The following is a 24,095-nucleotide window of genomic DNA, read 5'->3' on the forward strand; positions in this document are numbered from 1 at the left end:
GACCTGCACATTCCTTGAGCACCCGCCCAGGTATGTTGTCGGGACATGGGGCCTTCTGCGGGTTGACTCTCCTTAGAGTCTTCCACATGTCGGCTGTGTCAAGGCAGAGCACCTCCTTTTCCTGATGGGGGACAGCTTTCACTGCTGGAGTGCTGTTTAGTGCCTTAAACCTCCCAAAGAAGTTGTTTAGACCGTTAAGAAAGTCAGCATCAACTTCGCCCAACTTCGCTCACCGGGGGGAGGGCGTGTTGTATTCTGTTATTGCCCGTATGCCTTTCCACATGCTCCTGGTGTTGCTGGCGTCAGGGAAAAGCTCCTGGATTTTCTGACTTTGGTTCCCCTTCGCTAGCCTGATGGCATGGTTCAAGTTGGCTCTCGCTGTCCTCAGTGCCTCCTTGTCACCAGACTTGAAGGCTGAGTTCTGCTTTTAGCGCTTGACGGACCTCCACAGTAATCTAGGGTCATTGGTTGGCTTGGGTGATGATGGTCTTGGTGGTGCTGACGTCCTCAATGCATTGATGTAGGCTGACACAGTCTTGGCGTACTCATCAATGTCGATCTTGTCCTCATAAGTTGCTGCAGCTTTGAACATGTTCCAGTCAGAGCACTCTAAACAGTCCTGGAGTGCCTCCATTTCTCCTTCAGTCCACACCCTCACCTGCCTTACTACAGTTGTTATTGATGTAAATGCAGAGTCCGCCTCCTCGGGTCTTACCACTGAGTTGTTCATTTCTGTCGGCGCAGATAGTAGCTAGCCCCTCCAGGCTAACGGCGTTGTCCGGGATTGATTATGTAAGCCATGTCTCCGTCAGGATGAGAGCGCAGCAGTCTCTAAACTCCCTCTTTGCAGAGAGCTCGAGTTGTAAATGGTCTATTTTGTTGTCTAGTGAGCAGACAGCAGGATGGATGGGAGCGGCGATCTGAAGGGATTAGCCTAAGCTTAGCAGCTAAGCCTCCGCGGCAGCCGCGTTTCTTCGGCCGGCTACACCGCTTCCGCTTTGCTCTCCACCGGCGTGAGCTGCTCGTCGAGTCCGCTGCCTCACAGGCCCCCGGGACTGGTACCCATAGTACTCCGAAGCCGCGTAAACAATCGAGCGTAGTAGTGGTTACAAGTCCAAAAACTACATGACCGTAACTCCAGCTGGCGCTGGTGGTCATGCACTGATCGGCTGGGTAGATGAGTGGTTTCCAGCGAGTTTGGCGCCATTTTTTATCAAAATATCCAGAGTTGTAATGGAGCTGTACGCCTAGCCGCTGCCCGGAAGCGCAGCCGGAAGTCAAATAACCCAAAACTACAGTAAATAACAAAAAATATTGCTGTTAGATTTTGACTGTGTAACCTTACAAATGGCATCCCAGATACTAGCACAGGCTGTTTGTAAAAACTGGAAGGAATGTGTGATATGAATATTTAAATGAGTAATGATACAGGTGGTGCTCTATTAGCTTGGTGTTAGCGTAGTTTTAAGTAGTCTTGATATGTTTTATGCTGTTTGCTAAACTGATTGTGGGCTTATGCGGTCTTGTGTTTGACAGATGACAGCCACTGTGATGCAGAGGCTGACCGGACCGCTCCATAACCAGAGTCACTTATAAATAAAGATGCTGACACTACAGGCACCGATGGATCGCCCCTATGAGAAAAGAAGCAGAACGCATGTGGCTGGGAAAACACTGGCTTCCTGGAGTATCTTTGTTTTGGTGATGAAGTGACGGCAGACAGACAGAGGCTTTACCATCGGAGATTTAGGCTTGTTCTACCAACATTCACCCATAAAAGGAGGGCAGTTGTCTGATGAGGATGTGACTGCCACAAGGAGGATTGCAAATGTCCACATACATGTGAAAGATTTATCAGGAGGCTCAGAGTTTTGACAATAATCTCCCAGACTGTACCCATCAAGTTTGTAAATAAAATGGACAAAATCTTAAGAATCTGTGCAGTGAACATGCAGGGGGAATAATCCACGAGGATGCTGATTGAGCGGAGACGTTTACATGTCAAAAAGATCCTGATTAGTTATATTTTACTGTAAACCAGTGGAATTATAATACAGAAGAATGTGTTTTGGATTTCTGCTTTTAAATATTCTTTTGTGTAGCACCTTGAGGTTTTACATTTTGGAATTATTTTAAATTTTTAATAACTTTTCAAGTATTGTGTATCCTTATTTTAGACTATTTAAATGTTCCCATATACAAGAATTGTGTCCAACTAAAATGTGTATTATTAAATTTTGCAATCTATTTCACTTGCCAATGTAATTTGCATTTATTCATATTTTGATTATTTGGATGTTGTCCTTAGCACATGTGAAGAACTAAAGTGTATCTTATGTACATGAACTGGCAAGAAGATACAGTATTTCATTTATTGAATTTATGCAATTTGTTTACATTAAATGTAATTACATTACACTCATGGCATATTTTTAGGCAATTTAATTCTTTGTGGTGCAGAAAAAATCCATCATTCAGCCTTTTGGGGACAGCACTGCTCATCTGTTCAGAACAATCCAGTCAGACCTTTGGCCACGGCAAACTGCACCTTTTAACAAAGTTAAAGGAACAGTTATTTTTTATTTATATTACAGTACTTGGTGTCATCATATTTATATAAAATATGGATAGTTTATAGTGACAACTATAAATTGTCCATATTTTTTACTTACCTTCCTGATATACTTATCCAAATTACCTTTCAATATTAGCCTGTTATGAATTAGAATGATGTGCTTACCTTTACAGACAGGAAGAGGTGGTGTGCTGACAGCATATTACCCAAACTTTAATGACTTTACCTTAACTTTACTTTTTAACGTGACGAGCTTGCATCAAGAGCTTAGACTAGTTTAGTTTATCTGCAACTTATATGTAGGCTAAAATGAAAGGCTAAAGTGGGCAAACACAAACAAAAGAATTAGTTTCAAGCTTTTTGTACTAATTTATAACCATCCATCCATTTTCCATCACTTTTGTTCCTGTTGGGATGGTGAGGGGTGCTGGTGCCTATCTCCAGCTGTCAATGGGCGAGAGGCGGGGTTCTCCCTGGACAGGTAATATATCTGAAATACGAGAGGCCAGCAAATACATTATGCATTCTTCCATGTGTCAGAGACACTCCTCTGGTAAGCCGCGGATTGGCAGGAATGGGCTGCAATGGGCTGTCATTTTTAGCCATCCTCTCCACTTAAAGCAATAATTTACTTGTAATGCCAACTTCTTTTCCTGCTTATTATTCCTCCTCCTCCTCTTCTTCTTTGTCTTAAATGAGTCAGACTAAAAGCATACTAGCACCACCATCGGGATAAAGTTATCACGTTTATACAATATAATTATCACATTTATACAATATAATTATCACGTTTATACAATATAATTATCACATTTATACAATATACTATCATGTTTGTACAATATAATTATCAAGTTTATACAATATAATTATCACATTTATACAATATACTATCATGTTTATACAATGTAATTATCACATTTATACAATATACTATCACGTTTATACCATATACTATCATGTTTATACAATGTAATTATCACGTTTATACAATATACTATCACGTTTATACCATATGCTATCATGTTTAAACAATATAATTATCATGTTTATACAATATGAGTAGGAAAACTACGCTTCCGTAGGTTTGGGAGCGTATCTCAGACTCGAGCAGAGAGTGGTTTGCGTGTGAATAAAAGGAGGCAAGCGAGAGGAGAAAATATCTGTGTAAGAAGCATTATATCATATTATATTAGATTAGATTCACCTTTATTGTCATTACACAGGTACAGGTACAAGGCAACGAAATACAGTTTAGGTCTAACCAGAAGTGCAATAGCAAAAAGTGCAGGATAAACAATGGTTCCCTAAGTAAAGGACATGGGTTTTTACTGAATAAATATAGAGATGGATGCTATTATAAACAGAATTTTACTGATAGATTTGTCCTATGAATATAATATATAGATAACTAGTATTGTGAACTAAATTTACAGCTGGATATGTACTGAATATAATATATAGGTGGATATTACTATAAATAGAGTTTTTTTTACAGATATGTACAATAGCATAATATACAGGGCAGAAACAAAGATTTGATGGAGAAGAGAATATATTTGAGAGAAAGCATATGTTTGAAAGTGAGCATTACAAGTTTTGATTGCAAGAAGAGGAAATTCTTTTCTCAAATTGAAAATTTGTGCTCTTGGGTTTTGGGAATAAAAATCCTCCAAAGAATGGATTTTGTCATTCTGATCCACACTCCTCACCAGCTGATGGCAGTAATGCATCCCGAAAAGATTTATGCCAACTGCCAATAAACTCAAAGAAAGATGAAAAAGAACAACAAGAACAAGAAGAAGGTGGTTCTGATTCAAGTTCTTCATTATATTCATTGAAAAATAATCACGCTATTAGTAGACCGGATCTTTTATTAGAAATTCAGTTAATAACTTATAGAATTCAAGCAATGGGTTTATTAGTTATATTTACATGGATACCGTCACATATAGGAATAAGAGGGAATGAGTTGGCAGATAAATATGCAAAACAAGCTTCAAAAGATAGTGTTATTGATATATTAGTTCCATTTAGTAAAGAAGAAATCAAATCTATTATTAAACAAAAGGTTAAGGAAAGATGGCAGAGACAGTGGGAGGAAGATAGAACTGGTAGATGGCTGTACAGTATTCAAAGAAAAGTTGGTGCAATGAGGAGAACAGGACGAAATAGAAAGGAGGAAACAGTTATATCTAGGTTGCGTTTTGGACATACAAGGTTAAACAGTAATTTATTTAAAATAGGAAAACATCGAAATGGAAGTTGTGATTTTTGTGGTCAAGAAGAGACGGTAAAACATGTTTTGTTGTTCTGTACAAAATATTCTGTTGAGAGAAGGAAATTAGTTAGTCGGTTACAAGAAAATAAATTACAGTTAAATTTACAAGATATTTTAGGAAAAAATTCTACTTCTAAAGATATAAGTTATTTAATTAATTATCTCAAGAAAACAAAATTGATAGAAAAGATATAAGTTGTTTTTTGTTTTGCTTTGAGGGGGTGTTTAAAGTTAGCGTCCCGATCCACACTCCATTCCAGTAGATGGCGGTAATGCACATCTAAAAGTTGCTTGCCAACCGCCATAAAGAAGAAGAAGAAGAAGTAGAAGAAGAAGTGGCCGTTTCTCAATTCACGAGAACGCGAGTCCGTACTCGCGTTCTCGTCAAGTCTGTTCTCGGTAAGAACACAGGAAGATCGGACTTGACGAGAACGCGAGCACGCAGCACGCATTGTGTTTTGGAACAGAAGCGTACTCGTGACGTCATCACATCCGCAGCTCTTGAGCATTTCTTTAACGTTCAAAACGATTTATACACTACACCATCATATCTTATTGAAAACATTTTTTTATTAATTTTTTATTAAAGTCTAATAAAATATTTTAAAAAAATACAGAACTGTGGGTATAAAACCAGCAATAGCGGGAATTTCTGGGGAGTTGTAATTGTAGTTGTAGAGGCGATTGAATCTTCTTTAAAAATCAGCACTTTGTAGAAGCAAAATGAGCGATACGAGCAATATTGCTGTTGCTTCGGTCGTTGGTCAACTTTACCAGCAGGCTGAAGAGGAGGTGATGCAGCTGAGGAGGCAAATCCGAGCAAGGAGAAGATTGATGCAGCAGAGGAGGCTCAGAAGGCAGGCTTTGCTCACCCATCTATTGCCAACTGGTAGGCATTTTAAGATTGACAGCCTATTTCCTACTTTTATCTTTAAAAAAAAACATTGATGATGGTATTAAAAACGTGATCAGGTTGAAATTGTGACTATTTTTCTATAAATAATTAAAATGAAGACCCAATTTTAACATTAGAAACAGTATGACAGTAAAGTTAAGCTAATTTATTGCACCTCCTGACCTTCACAGCATTGATCATTAAGAAAGGGGGAAAAAAAACACATTTTTATGTCTGTCCACCTTTACAGTGATTAATCTATAAATTATGTGCAGTTAGTTCAGCTATTTTTTCAGTGAAATGGTAAAAATACCAGAGAAGGCAAGCCATTTGTTACATTTACTATACTTGACTAGTTTTACAACACTATACATTTTACCTTTTCTTTCTTGAGAACTATACTTTCTGCATGTTAAGCAGTTATAGTTTTATGGTGTGAAAAGATTAGAATTGAAAAAAAACAATTATGGTAACATTTGGCATTTTTTATTTACAGGAAGAAACAGAAACAAAATATGTGAGGATAAACACCTCTGTGCCAATCCTCCAAATATTTTTTTAATGAAGGGGACCTGAAACCAGCCTTCAGGCTAAACAGGGCCACCATCGTCCTCCTCATTCAGCTGCTGTCCATCAGAAGGTCCATGGATGGCCACAGGAGACAGAGGTGCTGCTGACCCTCTGCTGGCTGGTCTGTGGAGCATCCTATAGGGAAACAGCTTGCCAGTAAGATCTCTTACCTTCTTGTCCTTAAATAGAGCCAGCAATGACACACAATTGATACATAGATTATATTAATTGGATAGAAGATTAAGACATATCAGTATATTACCTAAATTACAAGTTAATTTTATATTTGGTACAGGTCAAGTGGAGGCACGCTACAACAGACACCACGCCAAGGCTGATAAACATCATTGAGCGTGTCTTTGGTGGTCTGAAGACACGGTGGCGTTCCATCTTCTTCAGGGCGTTGGAGGTCTGCCTGACGTTTGCCCCAAAAGTAATCGCCGCCTGCTGCATCCTCCACAATATTAGTATAGCAGCAGGTGACCAGCTGGACGTGGAGGATGAGGAGGTCGACCCAGAAGACAGGGAGCTGCTCCAGCTGGCTGCATGTTTAAGTGAACATGACTACACCTGACCTAATGTAGATCAGTTCTAGTCATGTTCACATGCTGCTTCATTTCATTTTTAACCACCTTGAAAAATACATAAAATAATGCGTAAATTAATTTCCATTCCAACTATTTTTAATTGTAAGTTTATAGGCATTGTCTGTTTGTATAAGATCTTAATGAGTTATTTTGTTGTTTTAAACCATGTTAGTAACTGTTAATAATTTGTTGAATATATTACACCTTCATTCTGTTCCAAAGATAAAACATTTGTATAAAATAAATTTCTGTTTTTTCATATACTATTATTACTATTATTTTCTTTCCCTCTTTCTCCTCTCAATTATTCGTGTCATGACTCAGAAGAAACTCACTTAGATAGGAAAAACATTTATAGAATGTATTTATTTATTTTATATGCTGCTGTCGTCCTAGGGAGACATTTACAATTTATTCCAGCAAGTATTGAGTTAATAAAGCAACAGACGTCAGTCAGATAAACACAAAACAAATAAATCATAACCAGCGGTATTATGCACACTACTTTTTTTTAATTACGCACCAACTCTGTAAACAGGCCACATAGAGAAGCTTAAAAGTATAATATTCTCGCCTCAAACGATCTTAAAACGTACTTTTGAACAACAACAGCAGCAGAAAAGGGAATTTTTTAACTTACCGCTGTGAGCTCTGTTTGCGCTGTCTCAAATCAAGCTGCGGCCGCGGTGCATTCTGGGCAAGCGGTCAGTCTGAAGAACGCACAAGTCTGCTCTGATGCATGCTCGATAAAGAGGGCGGGCGAGAACAACATCCGGGGAATTCGGTGCGTTCTCGATTTGGCGTTCTCAGCATTGGAACAGTGCTCGGGCTGAGGCTGATGACGTGTCACGAGTACACGAGCACACGAGAACGCTCAAGAACGCATATTGAGAAACGGCCAGTGATTTTTGCCTCGTGAGAGCCATAATGGCCACCCCCAAAGGTACTGTAATCTGTGGTACGTTAAAGTTTTAAGCTGTGCCGTGAGTTTAATGGATTCGCTGTGGTTGGACACTGAAAAAGCTGGCATGTTCAAAATACTCATGTTGGGAACGAAACCAACATGAGCTACACACATTGTGTTCAGTGCCGTCAGGAAGGATTTCTCTGTCACACACAGTATACAATGTTAGCTGTTGGTTTAAACGTCCAAATAGCTACAGTCACAAGACAGCCAGACAGCAAGTAAATCTGTAGAAAACACGACTTGTTAACTTAGTCCCAGAGAGAGCCCACAGCTTCACTGTCCATCAAAGGGTTTTTAAAGAGTACATCATATGATGTTGCGAACTTGGGAGTCTGTGGAAACAAATAGCGGTTTAATTTAGTCTCTCCAGGTGCTGTGTAGATGTCTTTGTATTCTGTTTGGGCTCTATTTTTAATACTTTCAGTTTTCTCTATTCCTTGTTACGTTTTTGAATCATAACGTCACAGTATTTGCAGTGGAAAGTAACAAGGGCCGTTGCTCAATACTAAGGTGACCAGATCTCTGAAATCAAATCTGGGGACATTTCTAGCTCGTGGATAAAAATCAATACATCTCATCAAGATGAAATTAGGAAATGGGAACAGTAATGGTTTAATTTATTTTTGTACATGTTTATTAATATTCAAACAACAAAAATCAATTGTAAAAGCCAGGAATGTGCCTCTCCACACTTTTAGTATATTCTAAGAATAATAAGATGAATACATCAATAGTGTTATTAATAGAAAACTAGAACCGTGTCTCTGGGTTGGGGGACAGTGGTAGGGGTGGGAGTGGAGGGGTCAAGGGTGGTTAGCTGGGTTTTCCAATTTTGTGGGGCCCAAGGAGCTCTGCCGCCTCTTAAGGGGAGAGTGACATGAGGAAAAGAAAAACCAGTAAATACAAACATTTAGCCTGTGGAGACAAGAGTTCCCCCACCATTTCAAAAAGTGCAACAAATACTTATTCTGTTCACGTCTACATACCTATGAGAAATAGGTTTTTCTGCGTTAACATCAAAAAGTAGTGGTCAAGCCACTCATTGTGTGTTGTTGACCACCCCTTTCAGTAAAAAGCATAAAATCCAACCAACTGCGTGTGCATGACGAGACGGGTATATGAAGCTGTCACATAAGAATTCTAAGATTTTTCTCAGAATTTTACCTCGGTAAGATAAAAGTTATTCACAAAGCATCCTAGGCCCTTAGAGATCTCCTAAAGTGAAAAATGTTTTAGGAGTAGTGAGAAGCCTTTGTGTCTGAAGCAGGAGATCTTATTGGCTGATCCACCACCTAAACAGCGGAGGAAATCAAGACATAAACCTCTTTAAGAATCAGACAATTATCAATTTGCAGATAAGATAAACTTTGATAATTGCATAGTGGGGAATTAATCAGTTTCAGTGGCCTGAAATGGCGCTGCTCTAGTGATATAATTTTACTGAGGATAAATAATATTAATATTGAATAATCAGGAATAAAAAGTGGAGTAAAAACGGTGGAGATTACATAATCTGTGAGTTCTGATCTCCGAGGCAAAATGAATGATCCATAAATCGGGATTTTCATGATATCCTAGCAAATTTAGTCTTGCCTTGGTTTCACAAAAGCAGTCCCAAAAAAGTTACCATGGTGATTTATTCTGTACAGCTAGCCTGCTCTTGACCAGGTTAACAATCAGTCTTAGTTAATCCTGGTGCAATGAGTTTTGTCAGTGATTCTGTTTCCTTATGTGTTTTTTTTTTAATCAGCCTGCATTGAAATACCACTAATTGGTATTCAGTCAAGTACTATAATTCTTAATAATTAGGATGGTAGTATATACCCTTATTACCTTTATTACTATCCGTGTGGCCATTGTTACTGTTCAGTTGTGTTTTTGAAGACTTATGTTTTTCTAAGTTTGACAGAAAGGCATTTAATTAACTATTGTACGTGGCAATTAGAATAGCTGATGATGTAAAGGTGTTGGCAATAAACTGGTGTTACACCATTTTCCCCAAAATTCCCCAAAAGGAAACACCAATTGTACAGACCATAAGGCTCAGTGACCTAACAACTGTTGATGGAAGTAATGTTATGTTATTTGATTTTTTTTTTTATTATTATCATAAATAGGTAATTTAATTGCATATCAGATATCCTACATTAACTTCTTTTAATTTGTTTTAGTTTATGCTTAATGTTTTAAGTGCAAACACAATTTGTATTAATAATTAATGCCACTATTAAAATCTGATATGAGGTGAACATTGTTTTGCAAAGGCTGTCTGCTGAAAATGTTTCATCCTCTATACTTCTCTACTGCTTCAGGAATAGAGAAGTAAAGGAGTGGAAGGGTCAGTAAAAAAGCGCCACGTAGAATCAGAATCGGATATATAGAAAATGGCTTAACTTTTAAGTAAACAAATGTTTTCCTTTATACTAGCAGCAGTGTTTCCTTTCTTGAGTCTGATGTGCTTGAGTTCCCCTTAAGGCACCATTAACAGATGTTGCCATTGATTTATTTTCACTTGGGATTATTGTATTACAGCTAGCATAATAGGTTATTAAAGGAGACATAAGCGCCACTAGTTGGGCTGTTGAGCAATGGCGCCACCAAGTGGTGGCCAGGGTTAGCCATGGCCCCCCCATGCCATGTCCTGGCCACCCCACTTTAGCATTTCATCTCATTATGCATAGCCAGCTAGGCAGCCATTCTTCTTGACCTTCTATCATGCTTTTATTTGTATCTACCAGGATCTACTTTCCCCTACTAATTATTTTGTTTTTCAGTAAATGAATAAATATACACCTTATTCCTAATATAATTACACGATGAAAAGGAATTGTTGTTCAACTCAAAATGTTAATTGTACTGGTATTGGTCTATGCACATTAGATCATTAGTAACATGAAAAATCAACAATAAACCAAAAGATATTAGTAGGTGTTTACTTAAGTCTTTAATATAGTTTTCTACAGGCAGCGTTGCTACAACAGTAGAATAAAATCCTAAAATTATGGCCTTTGGTTTCAGTGTGCCACCCCACGAGTTTAAGTGGCCTCATCTGGCCCCCCCATAGAACATTTCTGGAGGCACCACTGCTGTTGAGCTCTGTCTGTGGACCAAAACAAGATGTCTGGCAAGCCAAGCCTCTTTCTACCTAGAAAATCTGAACACCAGACCAGTTATTCATTTCAATTTTACATGTTTTGTCAAAATGTACACAAGGATTATGGTGGGCAGCTCACAAGCCCACCGGGTTGGAGGAAACAATGCTAACGGTGTTAGCTGGGCTGCCGGCTACTAGTCCTACATGGCAGTAAGGCCTGGCCCTTTGTTGGTCAAACGCCAGCAATTACTCACAAGCCACGATGGTTACATTAAATTGCATTGAATCAACATAGCAACCGGAGTCTAACAAGACTGTAACACCAACAACAGCAAACATTTGCCTTTATGCTGTTACTAACCTGTTCAGGAGGAGAAAAGCTAGCTCAAACTGGAGCAGCTTCTGCTCTCAAAATGCTCTCCACCCTGGAAAAGCGAGGCCAAAGTTAATCCTATCAGAGGTAAACATTGTAATATTTATATTTAATTAATTAGGAATTCCTAATGGAGACAAAAAGTTTACATTACCATTTTGTTGTATTCATTACAAGCTGACATCACGGCGATGTAAAAGATTTCTATCTGCCTTTCCCTAGTCTGAATGCATCTTTTAAAGGCTGCGTCCCTCCCATGCTTGGGAGGAGGGTGATCTGTTCTTAAAACAAAGAGGCTGTTCTACTCTGCCAAGGGTCAAACCAAATGACCTACCCCCTGCCATAAAACCCATGTGTGTTATCTTAGCCTCAAAGAGAAGAGACAGTCAACAACCTTACATTCCTGAGTTCTTCCATACGAATACAACTGAGATATTTATTTTCCTCATCAGTTTCTTTCCTAATCTTACAAGTTTTTTACCAAAGGCCGTTTTTGTTTTTTTTGTTTTTGGTAGTAATGGGTCTTGATCGTGTTCAGGTGAACGGCTTTGTTGCATTTTATGGGAAGGGAGGGGCGGTCCGCCTCGCATAAGCAAATTCCTGCGGGAAACACTGCTACAGTCATTACTTCCTCTCGACCAATCGTAATGGCGGACCCAGGCACGCCGTCGGAAAGCGCCGCCCTCTCAAACCACAACACAGAGCACGTGAATATGTCGCAGCAAGTAGTGGCGGAGGAAACGGTCCCAAAACGGGGTTTTACTAGTTCGCCAGTCTGACAAAAATAAACCACAGTGATTTGTAAAACTTGCAAGGAACCGGTAAAAACAAAGTCTGGTAACACAACCAACTTGTTTCATCACGTAAGCCGCTCAGCCGCTCACTCCGCACGCGCTGCTGCGCGGGCATGCTGCTGTTGTCTGCAGTTAAAAAACCTGGCTTCAAACAATTACTCGCCACTCCGCCAGGTATAAAGTCCGCAATATCACGTTCCAGGACGCAAGTTTTTCTCTAACAGCGCTCCCTAAATTGTGCAACTAGTGCCGGGAATCAGTGCAAAATGAGCTGCAGTCTGTGTCCTTACACGCCACAACCTCGGACCTGCGTCAGCCTCTCTAATATGAAACCTAAGTAACTAGTGTACTATTCCCACCTAAATAGGCAATTTTATTTATTTATTTATTTGGTATATTTATTTTGGTCTTTATTTAATAATAAAGTCTTTATTTAATATCATAACTCATGTCTCTTAAGTTATTTTTCTTAAAAAAAATTCTGTTATGGTTAAAAAAAGTTGGTTAAATAAAGATTTAATTGGAATTCTGTCTTTGTGTTCTTTATTACAATTAAATAATTTAGCAATATCATAAAATGTCCAGGCAGAGCTGCACATAAAATATGGTTTTAAATATTTTCAATAATTATCTATATCGATCAATATGCATTTTTTTTTATCAATAAGCTTTTTTTCTATATCGTCCAGCCCTAATCTGAGCCAAAGGTATAGAAGTAAAAACTTAAAAACACAAAAGTACCCACAAAGACATGCAAAATGTTTACTAGGACCGGACGATTAATTTAACTATCAATGTATCAAGATTGAAAGTGTTTTTTTGCAATAAAATGGGTACTTTTGAGCGACATTCAGACCTTGGAGAAACAAATTTGGCAATTATTCCATTAAATGTCACATATCCAAAGTCTGTTATTCCCTTGAAAACAATATTTTCCTTTTGTTTATATTTTGAAAAAACTAAGCAATTTTTCCTACTGTTGTGCCATTATACACTGTATATAGTTATTTAATGTTTAATAAATAACTCTCTGTTAGGTATTGTCTGGTGAATATCAGCACAGGATCTGATATCAGGACAATAGTTGAAAGAGATGAATCCGGCCCGCGGGAAAAATGCGTGACAACTTCTGCGGTGGCTGGCGACCGGCGGTGCGTGAACCCCCGAGGTGGACAATAGGCCAGAGCGGCGCTTGGCTGCGAGGGCCGATCATCACCGCTTGCGGTTTTAATTTTCAGTTACTGTAGCTTTAACGACCAGACTTTGTCCATGTCCATACATGGAGCACAAGTGCTACACCATATAGTCAGTTGTCTAAGTCTTGGAGCGAAACCAACAGTGAGTATAAACAAAGTTGGTAATTTTAGTTGTTTCATATCACTCTGTTTTATGTTACAGTGTTTGACGGAGTTTGTTGAGTTTAAAAACCATGCTAATGCTAATGCTAATTGTGAAGCTAACCACTAGCATGAAGCTACTTTGGATACTAAGGCCAATTTAGTTTACTTTTGAACTTCATATGTGCTGTATTGGCAAATGTGCACGTTATTGCTGCATTTTGTTATGATTATTTCTTGTAAGTGCATTCATATAATTATAGCGTATTTACTGGAATGGGAAGAGTGTTATAAGTAGTTTACGTATCTAAAATGTAATACATTGTATATTGCATTTGTATTGCAGTTTTATAAAAAAAATAACTGAGAAGAGTCAGTAAAGCAACCTCAATCACATCTACAGAGTCTCCTATTTTGTTCGCTATCTGTCAGTCAGGGCAGAATATTGAACATTGTTAAACTTTTGTCACTGTCACATGACACTACAGCCCATTATCTAGATCAACCATGAGGTGCGACCTTAAAATTATGATATTCTCTATGCTGATTCCTTATCTCTAATACAGGATGAACCCGGGAGTATTTTTCTTTTGTGAAGTAGACATAAAAGCAAGATTTCAGTCAATTCCAGCTAAATCTCCTGACTATTGATCCTTGACAGACACAAATACCAAAACCCCTCCAATTTTATACTCAATAAAATTTCTGGGAAACAAATGATCCACCAGCGTGATTTGAAACGCTGCTGTTGCGTCCCGTGAGTTAGGTCTTCCCTGCGGTGGCGATGAAAGCCATTCACTATCGTTGGTCACTCCCAAGAACGACCATGGCTTTGTCTTTATTTGTGTCATCTTTTTAAAAAAAAATTGAAATCCCAAGGAAAACATTGTTTAAGAACCATTGTTTATGTTCAATAAACTCACGTGATCAAAGTTGATGAAAAATCTTGTTAAATAATTGAGGTCTCAATTTCAATCAAAAATATTTGTAATTATAACCTTGCAATAATTGAGCAGCCTTATTTGAAAGTGACATTAAAGTTTCTGGGAAAAAACCTCCCGGTGTAAAAAGGCTAATACGTGAGCTGTCATTAGCTTGACCCACACTACGTTCACGCTGCGCCCTCCTTCATAAAAATAAGCATTACGCAAGCCTCAGCAATTGCTTAGATCAGACTAGACCAGATCATACTACCTGAGAAATGGACCGTAGTTTGTGAAATTGAAGGGTTGTGTGTCTAACCAGGTAGTCAGCACCACAGGGGTGCCACAGGGGACTGTACTCTCACCATTCATTTTCCCACTTTACACCTTAGACGTCCAATCCAAGACAGACTCCTGTCATCTGCAGAAATACTCCGCAGATGACAGCTGCCCACTGTTGTGGCGCTTCTCAAAAAATGTGTACTTACCCCAAAATAATTTTTTTTGCCAACTGTGTAAACTGGACCAAAGGGTGCAAATGTTATGTTACTATGCATTTCTTTTTACATTTTTATGTGAACTTGTTTAGTCATGCAATATTTATCATAAAACTGTCTTAGTGCTGCCCTCTTAGGGATGAATGATGGCTATTGCAGTTGAATTTTCCTATTGGTTCTAACAGTACATGCTTTTGTCACTGATAAATGGTTTCATCCCCTTAGCCCCATGTTCGGGTAAAAAAGCCTGTCATTTAGGTGATTCAGACTCAGGAGCTGAAATCACAAGCATTCAGAGCCTTAATCTACAGTGTTTAGAGTTTGTTACCGCTTTAACAGTAGCCCATGTCAGCAATGATGCTGCTAACATCACTTTACCACTCATAAACTGTACCTATTCTGTACTTCACTGCCTCTGCAGCAGCAGGTTCGGGGTTTGCTGAGTTCGCGCCTTGAGCCAGCAGCTTGAGCATATGATATCTCAGCGTAGAAGACAAACTTTGCGCAGAGCGGGTGGAAGAAGACATGCTATGCACAGACGACCGGCGGAGCCGGGGGGCGGGGAGGAGAAGACAAGCTTTGCGCGGACGACCGGCGGTGGGGGGGAGACAAGCTTTGCGCGGACGACAGGCGGGGGTGGAGAAGACAAACTTTGCGCGGACGACCGGCGGAGCGGAGCACCTGTTTTTTCAATGCCATTCACTACATGCACGCGCGAAATAAACAACAAAATAACCTGCTACCGTCAAATAAACATGCAAGCATAACGAGTTAGGTTTTTCTTTTTTCTTTTTTTTTTTTTTTATGTTGGCGAGGTGGCCGCCTCGCCAAGATAGCGCTGCGGGAAACACTGCATTGACTTCCTGCCACTGCTATCTACCAACACCGGCAAGTGACACAGCTCCTTAATTCTACTACAGATTTACCTTCCACAAAAAGTTCCATTATTACTATTCAATGCTGTGAAAGCACACAGGGTTGATGATCTCAATGGATTGACTTGTGTAATGTAAAGGAAAAAGTGTAAATTCTATTCTCTCTCTATCCTTCCATCTATCCACTTCCTCTTAATACAATTTAGCGATCCTCTCTCTTGGTTTGTTGGTACTTTGTGTTAAATGATCAAATGTCTGCGTTTTCAGGTGAGGAAGGAATACTGGAGCCTCTGACTTTTCCAGAGCTCGAAGCTGAAAGTCCTAACACTCCTAGTCTGCTTCAGCATCCCAGTGACGAGCTGCTGGTCTGTCTATTTTGTTCGGAGTCTGTCCCTCTGCTGCAGAGAGACACCCTGTTCAGGCACCTGTTGCTGGACCACAAGCTTGTCATTGCTGACGTGAAGCTCATCGCCAACCTCCCAAGGTGGGGCTTGTTTCTTGTGCGTATAATAACCCACTATTATGCTTAACCACATGTATCTTTCTTATTTTACTTTATCAGGTACATGGTTTACTGGAAGGGCAGGTTGCTGGAGCAACCAGTCACTGATTTTTGCAGTGTGATAAAGACCAACTCCACTGGCCCAGTTGGTGAGTTTATTGGAACACACTACATCAGGACATCTTTTAATGAGAGGCACTGTGACAGTGTTCGTTACGTTTCGAGATTTCAAAATGCATCATTAGATTAGAGGGGACATATCTTGCAAAATCCACTTTTTTTTTAGACCTTGAATACATTTTGTTGCATAAAGGCATAGGTCAGATACTGGTTTCACAGTATACCACAATATAAAAAAAATCACAGTTTCAAAACTCTTACAAATCTCCGTCATACTATTTCGGACATACAAGTGTTTTTTGTCTCCTTGAGCCCAGAGGGTTTTCGGAGCAATTTCCACCTGAAATTAAATATCCAATATAAATCAAATACAGCTCCAAAGGTATAAAGTGTTAATGTAAAGTTTAGTATTCATGTGACACTAAGGCATTAAAGAATATTTTTCAAGTGGAACCACTTTTACAAATGTCACTCTCTGATTTACTGGTGATTAAACAAAGAAAAAGCCCAATTTTCTGAGTCTTGCCTGAATACTTTTCAAAATAAATACGGCAAAATTACATGAAAACCCTTTTGAAAATATCGGAAAAGCCTCAGACTTTGTATATCCACACCTTGACTATAACTGCAGCAAATATGGACTGAATCAACTAAAGCACATTTGTTTTACAAAGGTTTTAGTAATGAAAATTATTATTAATTATAATTTGCTATTATAATTTAATAATAGATTATTCAAACTCAAATGGTAGCTATAACAAATGTAATTCAAATGGTTGTAATCCAAGGGCTGTGATCCTGTATTTATTAACACTAACAATGCATTTATTAATAAGCTGTTATGAACTTATTTATGCTGGAAAAGTGTGATCTGACCGGTTGTTGACTGATTAGACTTATCCAGCAAACGTTGATAACTTAAATTATGATTTCAATTTGAGTTTTAACCCTTATTTCTTTATCACAAACCAATGGAAATATATTTAGTTGTTAACTCAAAAGAGGTACTTATTTTGCTCTTAGAGACCATTCAACTTCTGGACCAAAATAACCACAAACAATTACTATTTCACACGTTATTATTTATTAAACTAATAATTCCCTGTTACAGCAATTATTCTACCCAATAAAACACTACGTAACACTACTCGCTACTCAAAGAACATGCAAAAGAAAATAAATGAAAATAAAACAGGTCAAAAATGAATTAAAATGGGAGGTAGTACTACTTAAATCAATTCACAGTTGGTTAAGACTGATTGACATTACATTCAAGAAGTCGGCACTTTGACATAGCAGCATTGAAAGACAAAATAGCTTTGAGATAGTGCCACTGGGGTACCAAAAACAGACCTGAAGCTGTTTAGAGCTACACAGTCCCGCCCCAAGATGGCGGCTATGACAAAATATGACTTACGGCCTCTCGTGGTACGTCAGGGGGCGGCCCTAATGACGTATCTAACGCACCTGCCTAGTTTGGGTGGATTTTTGATCGGGAGGCGGTCTTGCTTCAGAACAAAGGATTTCAAAGGAAAATGCGGGAAACCGAACACGGACCAAAAGAAGGAAAGATGATAAAAAAGGAGGAGAAAGGAAAGTCGGCTATCGGCGTAGCCAGGTTATCATCAACCCAAAAACAACACAGCCAAAATCACTAATGAAATGCATGCACACACATTAGAAATACCCAGCATGGTTAAACAAAACTCCCTTTCGGAGTAATTAAGCATTACAACTATATAGGTTCTGCCCAGGCACAAAAGATATCACCTTATGGGTGAAAAAGAGAAATAAAAAAGAGGAAAGTCCTTTTATTATTTACTTGATGTTGCCTCAGTGAGGATGGCCCGGCTCCGGATCCGTGGCTCCTGCAGCTGCGTCAGCGGCACGCGTCCGTGAGTGGCAGAAGAAAAAAAGGAAAAACCACAAGTCTCTGGGTGCTCTGCGATGCTTTGTTTGGCCAGAACAAACTAGCGGAGCTTGTGACGTTCGCTGAAAGATAGCTGCTTCCAGTGGGATCGAAAAATTTATAAAATATTTTAAGTCGCGACCTCTTGTTTAGGAATACAGGGAGAAGTTTGATTCAGAAACTCACAGACCAGCGAGAAATCGAATCACGTGACACGTGGGGAAATCCCAACGGGAGGAACAGCTGTGTGTCTTCTCAATTTGGACCGCTAGGAAAGAAGGGAGGGCGTTGTCCGTTTTCACCTTTTATGTCAGTTCCATGGCAACGAGATAAGACTCGGTTGGCTGGTCGTCATGGTGACCGTGTTGCATGCTGGGAGCTGGAGTCTGTCACGTCATAACATGGCATTACAGTAGGCAGTGCGACAGGCAGACCTGTGATTTATCTCATTTATCCAAATGTGCCAAAACTGTGCCAAATTAGTTTTTCACCTTATAAAAGGGCAGCACGTCAAATGGAAGTGCTGATTTCTATTGTAGGACTCCTTCTGCCCATGACAAAGCCTTGGCTAATAAGCCAGTGCAAATTCTCAGTTATTCGGGTCATCGCAACATGCTTAAATCTGAGGCAACCGGACTTTCGCTCAGTTCTTTCTGAAAACGTTTCAACACCTATCCAGGAGTCTTTGTCAATTCGGGTGACTCACACTTGAGCAACCTGCTTTTGGTGCACTGCTGTTTTTTAAGGACACAGAGGCCCATCCTCCTAGGCGCATTATAAGTCAATGACCCACCCGTCACAGTCCTGGGTTGTTAGAAGCTATTGCTTGGTGTGAGTGGAGTACTTGTTCACCTGAATCATGACACGATTGCTGATGTAATCTCTTTGGAATGTGTTGGAGGACCGAGTTGTAAACACTGGCGAGTTGGAGACGGAATCCTCCCCCTCTGTTTAGAGATGGCTTTTCTCTTTTGACCAAGATGGCTTCTTTTACCCCTCTTTCAAACTATCTGTTCTCCCTGTCCAAAATCTGGACAGCCTTATCGTCAAAAGAGTTCCCTTTGTTCTTGAGGTGCAAGTGGACTCCTTAATCATGCCCCAAGCTGTTGGCCCTTCTGTGCTGTGCTATGCGTTTACGTAGCTGTTGTTCAGTTTCTCCAGTACAGTCCTTGCTGCATTGGACTGCATACATAATGCCGCTGAGCTGTGGTTTGGGTGTTCTGTCTTTGGGATGAACCCGTTTTTGTCTGAGGGTGTTATTGGGTTTGAAATATACTGGTATGTTGTGTTCTGAGAAAATTCTCCTGAGTTTCTCAAACTCCTGACACATATGGAATGACAAGGTTTTTGCTTTGTCTCTGTTTTCCCTTTTGTGTTGGATGCAGTGTTGTTTTTTTTCTGCCAGCTTTGTTGGCTGATTTCACAAAGACCCATTTTGGGTAACCACAAGCTTGCAGTGATTTTCTGACGTGCTTGCCCTCTTTTTGTTTCTCCTCTGTGGCAGAGAGAATGTTCTCAGCTTGGTAATTCACAGTTCTGATAATAGAGAGTCTGTGTTTCAGTGGGTGATGTGACTCAAAATGAAGATTTACTTCTGTGTGTGTGGGCTTCAGGTAAGCCTCAGTTTTGAGACAACCCATCTTCCTGTCCAGAAAAGTCCAGAAAAGGCAACCTGTTGTTCTTGGCATCCTATCTGATAAACCGTATGTTCCTGTCCACTGAGTTGATGTGGCTGGTGAATGCCTCCACTTCTTGGTTTTGGATTGTGACCCAAGTGTCATCCATGTATCAAACCAGTGAGTTGGTGGTGTTCCTTTGTAAGCACAGAGTGTCATGCTGTCCTCCTCCTCCATGTACAAATTGGCCACAATGGGTGACACTGGGGAGCCCATGGCACACCCATGTTTCCGTCAGTAAACCCTGTCTCTGTACTCGAAATATGTGGTTAAGAAACAGAGGTCCAACAAGTCACAAATCTGGTTTGATGTTAAACTGGTTCTGTCTTTTATCATTCATCGCATTCCAGCCGAGTCCTGACAGTGTTCAGTGCCTCTGATGTTGGAATGCAAGAGAAAAGAGACGTGGCATCAAAGGAAATATTGGGTTCCCCTGGTGGCAGTCTCCAATATTGCAGTCCAAGCTCAAGGATTCCAAAACTAAAGTGGATAAATGCTCGTTGTTGGGTGTATTAACCCGCACAATTCATTATATCGTCTCCCAGCATACTACAAAAATGGCCTAACATGGTGGAGTGGAATACGGTGACCTGGAGGGGATGGGGATTGAAGTGCCTTCTTTGCATTTAAAGTGACCACAACAAAACAGGGATTAAAATGAAATTGTGGGGCTATAATAACAAGGAATTCAGACCAAAACATTTGCATTGCCACAGCACCACAATTGAATGATTTAAATATGAAAATGAAGGCATTAAAAGTCACAATCCCTTTTAACGCCGTAATCAGTGTAAATTAAGTGAAGTTAAGTAAAGTGAACTTATCTGCTTATGACAAGTTATTTACCTAACAGAAAAACAGGAAGACTACTTCCTGCTTTGTGACGTCCTCCCAGAAGACAGAATCCTTCGAGAGAGGCTCCAACAGGAACGGTTGGTGAGGATCATACAGCCAACATTTTCATTTCTTCTTATTGCAGTTCAAAGCCTTCAGGTGATCCAAAATGCAGCAGCAAGAGTTCTGATGAAAATTAACAAGAGGGATTATATTTCTCCAATCTTAGCTTCCCTTCATATGCTCCCTGTTGAATCAAGAATATAATTTAAAATTCTCCTTCTCATGTATAAAGCCCTAATAATCAAGCTCCATCATCTATCAGCATTGCTGATATATGAGGCAGACACCCTGTCTACGACTGGGTGAAAAAATTTCCTTTTTGATAAAGCTTATACCGTATTTTCCAGACTATAAGGCACACTTAAAATCATTTTCTCAAAAATTGATGGTGCGCCTTATAATCCAGTGTATCTTATATATGATTACCGTTGTCCTTACTGACTGATTTTATGTGGTACAATGCTCTCAAAAATCTGTTAAAATATGTAACTACGACTTTGGTTAGCAACGAAGCCGGTCTGTTCAATGGATATTCAGAGCATTACGGGACACTGTGTCACTACCTGATCTGCCCACTGATCTCTATTATTCACTGGATTGCTGATTTGCCTGAAAAACTGAAGTCACTGGCCGCCATCTTGCTACTCCCTACTCTCACAGAATCCCAAAGGATTTGGTTGCAACAACAAGTAATTTTCTGGCTGTGTGAAAACGTTTCACAGGTAATTCTACAGTCAGTGGATGTACTAACACTATCAACTACTAGGAAATTATGTGCTGAAATATTTTACATGTTATTCATATATATATATATATATATATATATATATATATATATATTTATTTATATATATATATTTCAGCACATGACTTTCTCAGTACTTGATAGTTTTAGAACACAACATAAAAGTATATGGCATTTGACATTCTAAAAGTTTTACGGCCCCCAGGAACATGAGAAAATCCTCGTTATTCGATGCTGTAGCGCACATATTCCCTAGTTACTGGGGGGAAATGGGGAGTACCAATATGCCGGCTGGTGGCTTCAAAGCGACTCGTTCTAACAGCGGGTTATTAGCACTCCACTGTATAATATAGCTTAGTGGATCAGCCCCTTTTCTAAACTAGAAGTGTTAGAATATGGATGGATGGATGGATGGATGATTCATTTGGTCTAAAATAGGATTTGTCCCTGAATTTAATTACACCCCATACAGGATTAATGCTGGCTCAGTAACTGCATTGTCCATGTGTCAATGTGTTCAGAACAAACTTGTGTGTGTGTGTGTGTGTGCGGTGGTGGTGGTGGTGGGGGGGAGGTGGATCTGTGTATTTTAAGGTAGTGGCTAAAAGTGTCCATACAACACTTGCAGGCTGAGTGTTTAGGGACCTTCAACAAAGTGTAGTCCTCCATAATAGAATTACTAGCGTTGGAGGTGTCTTTTATAAATGCAGAACATTTCTTTTACTGCATTCTGCATCCACCCACTTTCACACTGATGTTGCTTTCAATGTTTTGTTTTGTCAATTCCACCTCAGGTTTTGCTGTCTTAAAAATAAACACTGGTTTACTACAGGAGGAGGTGCTAGAACAACAGCAGAAGGAGCGAGATGACTGCTGCTTCCATCGCCTCTGCCTATTCTGCAGCGAGGAGTTCACTGGAAACAGGTAAACAAGCGAGTCTGGAAACTATGTATAGGAGTGTGTTTAAGGCCACTTTTGTGTTTTTAAGGAGGTTATTCGTGTGGGTGAGTTTGAACAGCTCTGCTCATCTTAAGTAAACAAACATTTAGACATTAACACTATAATATTTATTCTTCCACAGGGCATCTCTGCTAAACCACATGGCCAGAGATCACTCGTTCAGCATTGGGCTTCCAGACAACATTGTGTATTGCAATGAGTTTCTGGACACACTGCAATGCAAACTCGACAAGTAAGAACTTAGTCTTTGGCAGCTTCTGGTCCTCTGAAAAAACTTTCACAACTGTTGGAATACATTTTTCAACTACCCACAGATAAACAGTGTTAAATGGTAACAAAACCATTCCAAACTCACAGGAGTAAGTATAAGAGAATTATAAAATAGCTTTGTAATTATTGTAGCTTTTACCATTACTTTAAAGTTGTTTATTCCAAATGAAAAATTCGAAGATGCCTAGGATGCCCTTAGAAGTCTTCCGAATTGGAAAATCTGAGGTTTCTCACTGATCACAACCTAAACCTGCTAACTCGGGGCTCAGTTCTAGTTTGCCGCAAAACCCCACTCACCCTGCTCCTAGGAAAATAGCGGCTACCTCTGGCTCCGGAAGGGGTGCTAAACATAAAAATATTCAAAAGCAGAGATCGAAAACACATTCTTATGTATTATAATTCCACTGGTTTACTGTAAAATATAATTCTTAAGATTTTGTTCATTTTATATACCAAGTTGATGGGTAGTCTAGGAGATTATATTGGAAACTTTGAGCCTCCTGATAACTCTTTCCACATGTATGTGGACATTTGCAATGATCCTCCTGGTGGCAGTTACATCCTCATCAGTAGACTGTTCTTCTTTATGAGTGAATACTGGTAGATCATGGTTAAATCTCCTCTCAAACAGCAGATCTCCAATAGTAAAGCCTGTCTGCTGTCACTTCATCACCACAACGAAGATAATCAAGGAACCCAGTGTTTTCCCTGCCACATACATTCTCCTAATGTGTAGGTGTGATCCATCAGTTCTTTTTCATAGCATTCGTTTCCTGTCTCACATTTGGAATGCCTTCAGCGTGACTTCATCAGAAGCTCCTATTACATTACGCCAGCCAGAAAATAAGCCTGTCAGTGTCGGAGAGGGCAGGGTCCCTCCCCCTGTATATAGGGCTGACACTGCGCTGACAGTTTGTCAGCGCAGTGTCCATAGATTCGCGTGCAAGCTTGGTCGCTGGGCGCTTTGCTCTGAGTTGGTCCGGTACCAAGGTGAGAAGCTCACCTTGGTAAAAATGCCATAAAAACAAGTAGTAATACTCAATGGCAACTTACCGCCTCACGGTTGTACGTTGGTCTGCTCAGAGTAGCAATACCCCCAAGCTACACCCCGGGTGGCCGCAACGCTGTTCCCAACCTAGCCACACCTGGTTAGCTTAGCCGTCAAGGCTAATTTTCGTGTAGCCCCACAGCGAATCTCCCTGAAACAATGGAGACCGTTAAATCCTCAGCGACCCGCAAAACGTCCAG

General features: G+C 39.8%; 1 protein-coding gene across 1 annotated transcript in view; it reads left to right on the plus strand.

Moving 5' to 3' along the window:
• Positions 1–4,371: 4,371 nt before the first annotated feature.
• The window catches only part of znf277 (zinc finger protein 277), a 60,683-nt gene continuing 40,959 nt past the window's right edge, over positions 4,372–24,095 (plus strand). Inside the window, exons 1-7 of the mRNA XM_036130904.1 lie at positions 4,372–4,380; positions 7,811–7,866; positions 16,036–16,252; positions 16,331–16,419; positions 20,829–20,911; positions 22,450–22,541; positions 22,699–22,809. Coding sequence (XP_035986797.1) covers positions 7,836–7,866; positions 16,036–16,252; positions 16,331–16,419; positions 20,829–20,911; positions 22,450–22,541; positions 22,699–22,809 — 623 coding nt within the window. The 5' untranslated portion in view covers positions 4,372–4,380; positions 7,811–7,835. The remainder of the gene's footprint in view (positions 4,381–7,810; positions 7,867–16,035; positions 16,253–16,330; positions 16,420–20,828; positions 20,912–22,449; positions 22,542–22,698; positions 22,810–24,095) is intronic.

The sequence above is a fragment of the Fundulus heteroclitus genome, unplaced genomic scaffold (assembly GCF_011125445.2).
Source record: "Fundulus heteroclitus isolate FHET01 unplaced genomic scaffold, MU-UCD_Fhet_4.1 scaffold_39, whole genome shotgun sequence".
Classification (NCBI taxonomy): domain Eukaryota; kingdom Metazoa; phylum Chordata; class Actinopteri; order Cyprinodontiformes; family Fundulidae; genus Fundulus; species Fundulus heteroclitus.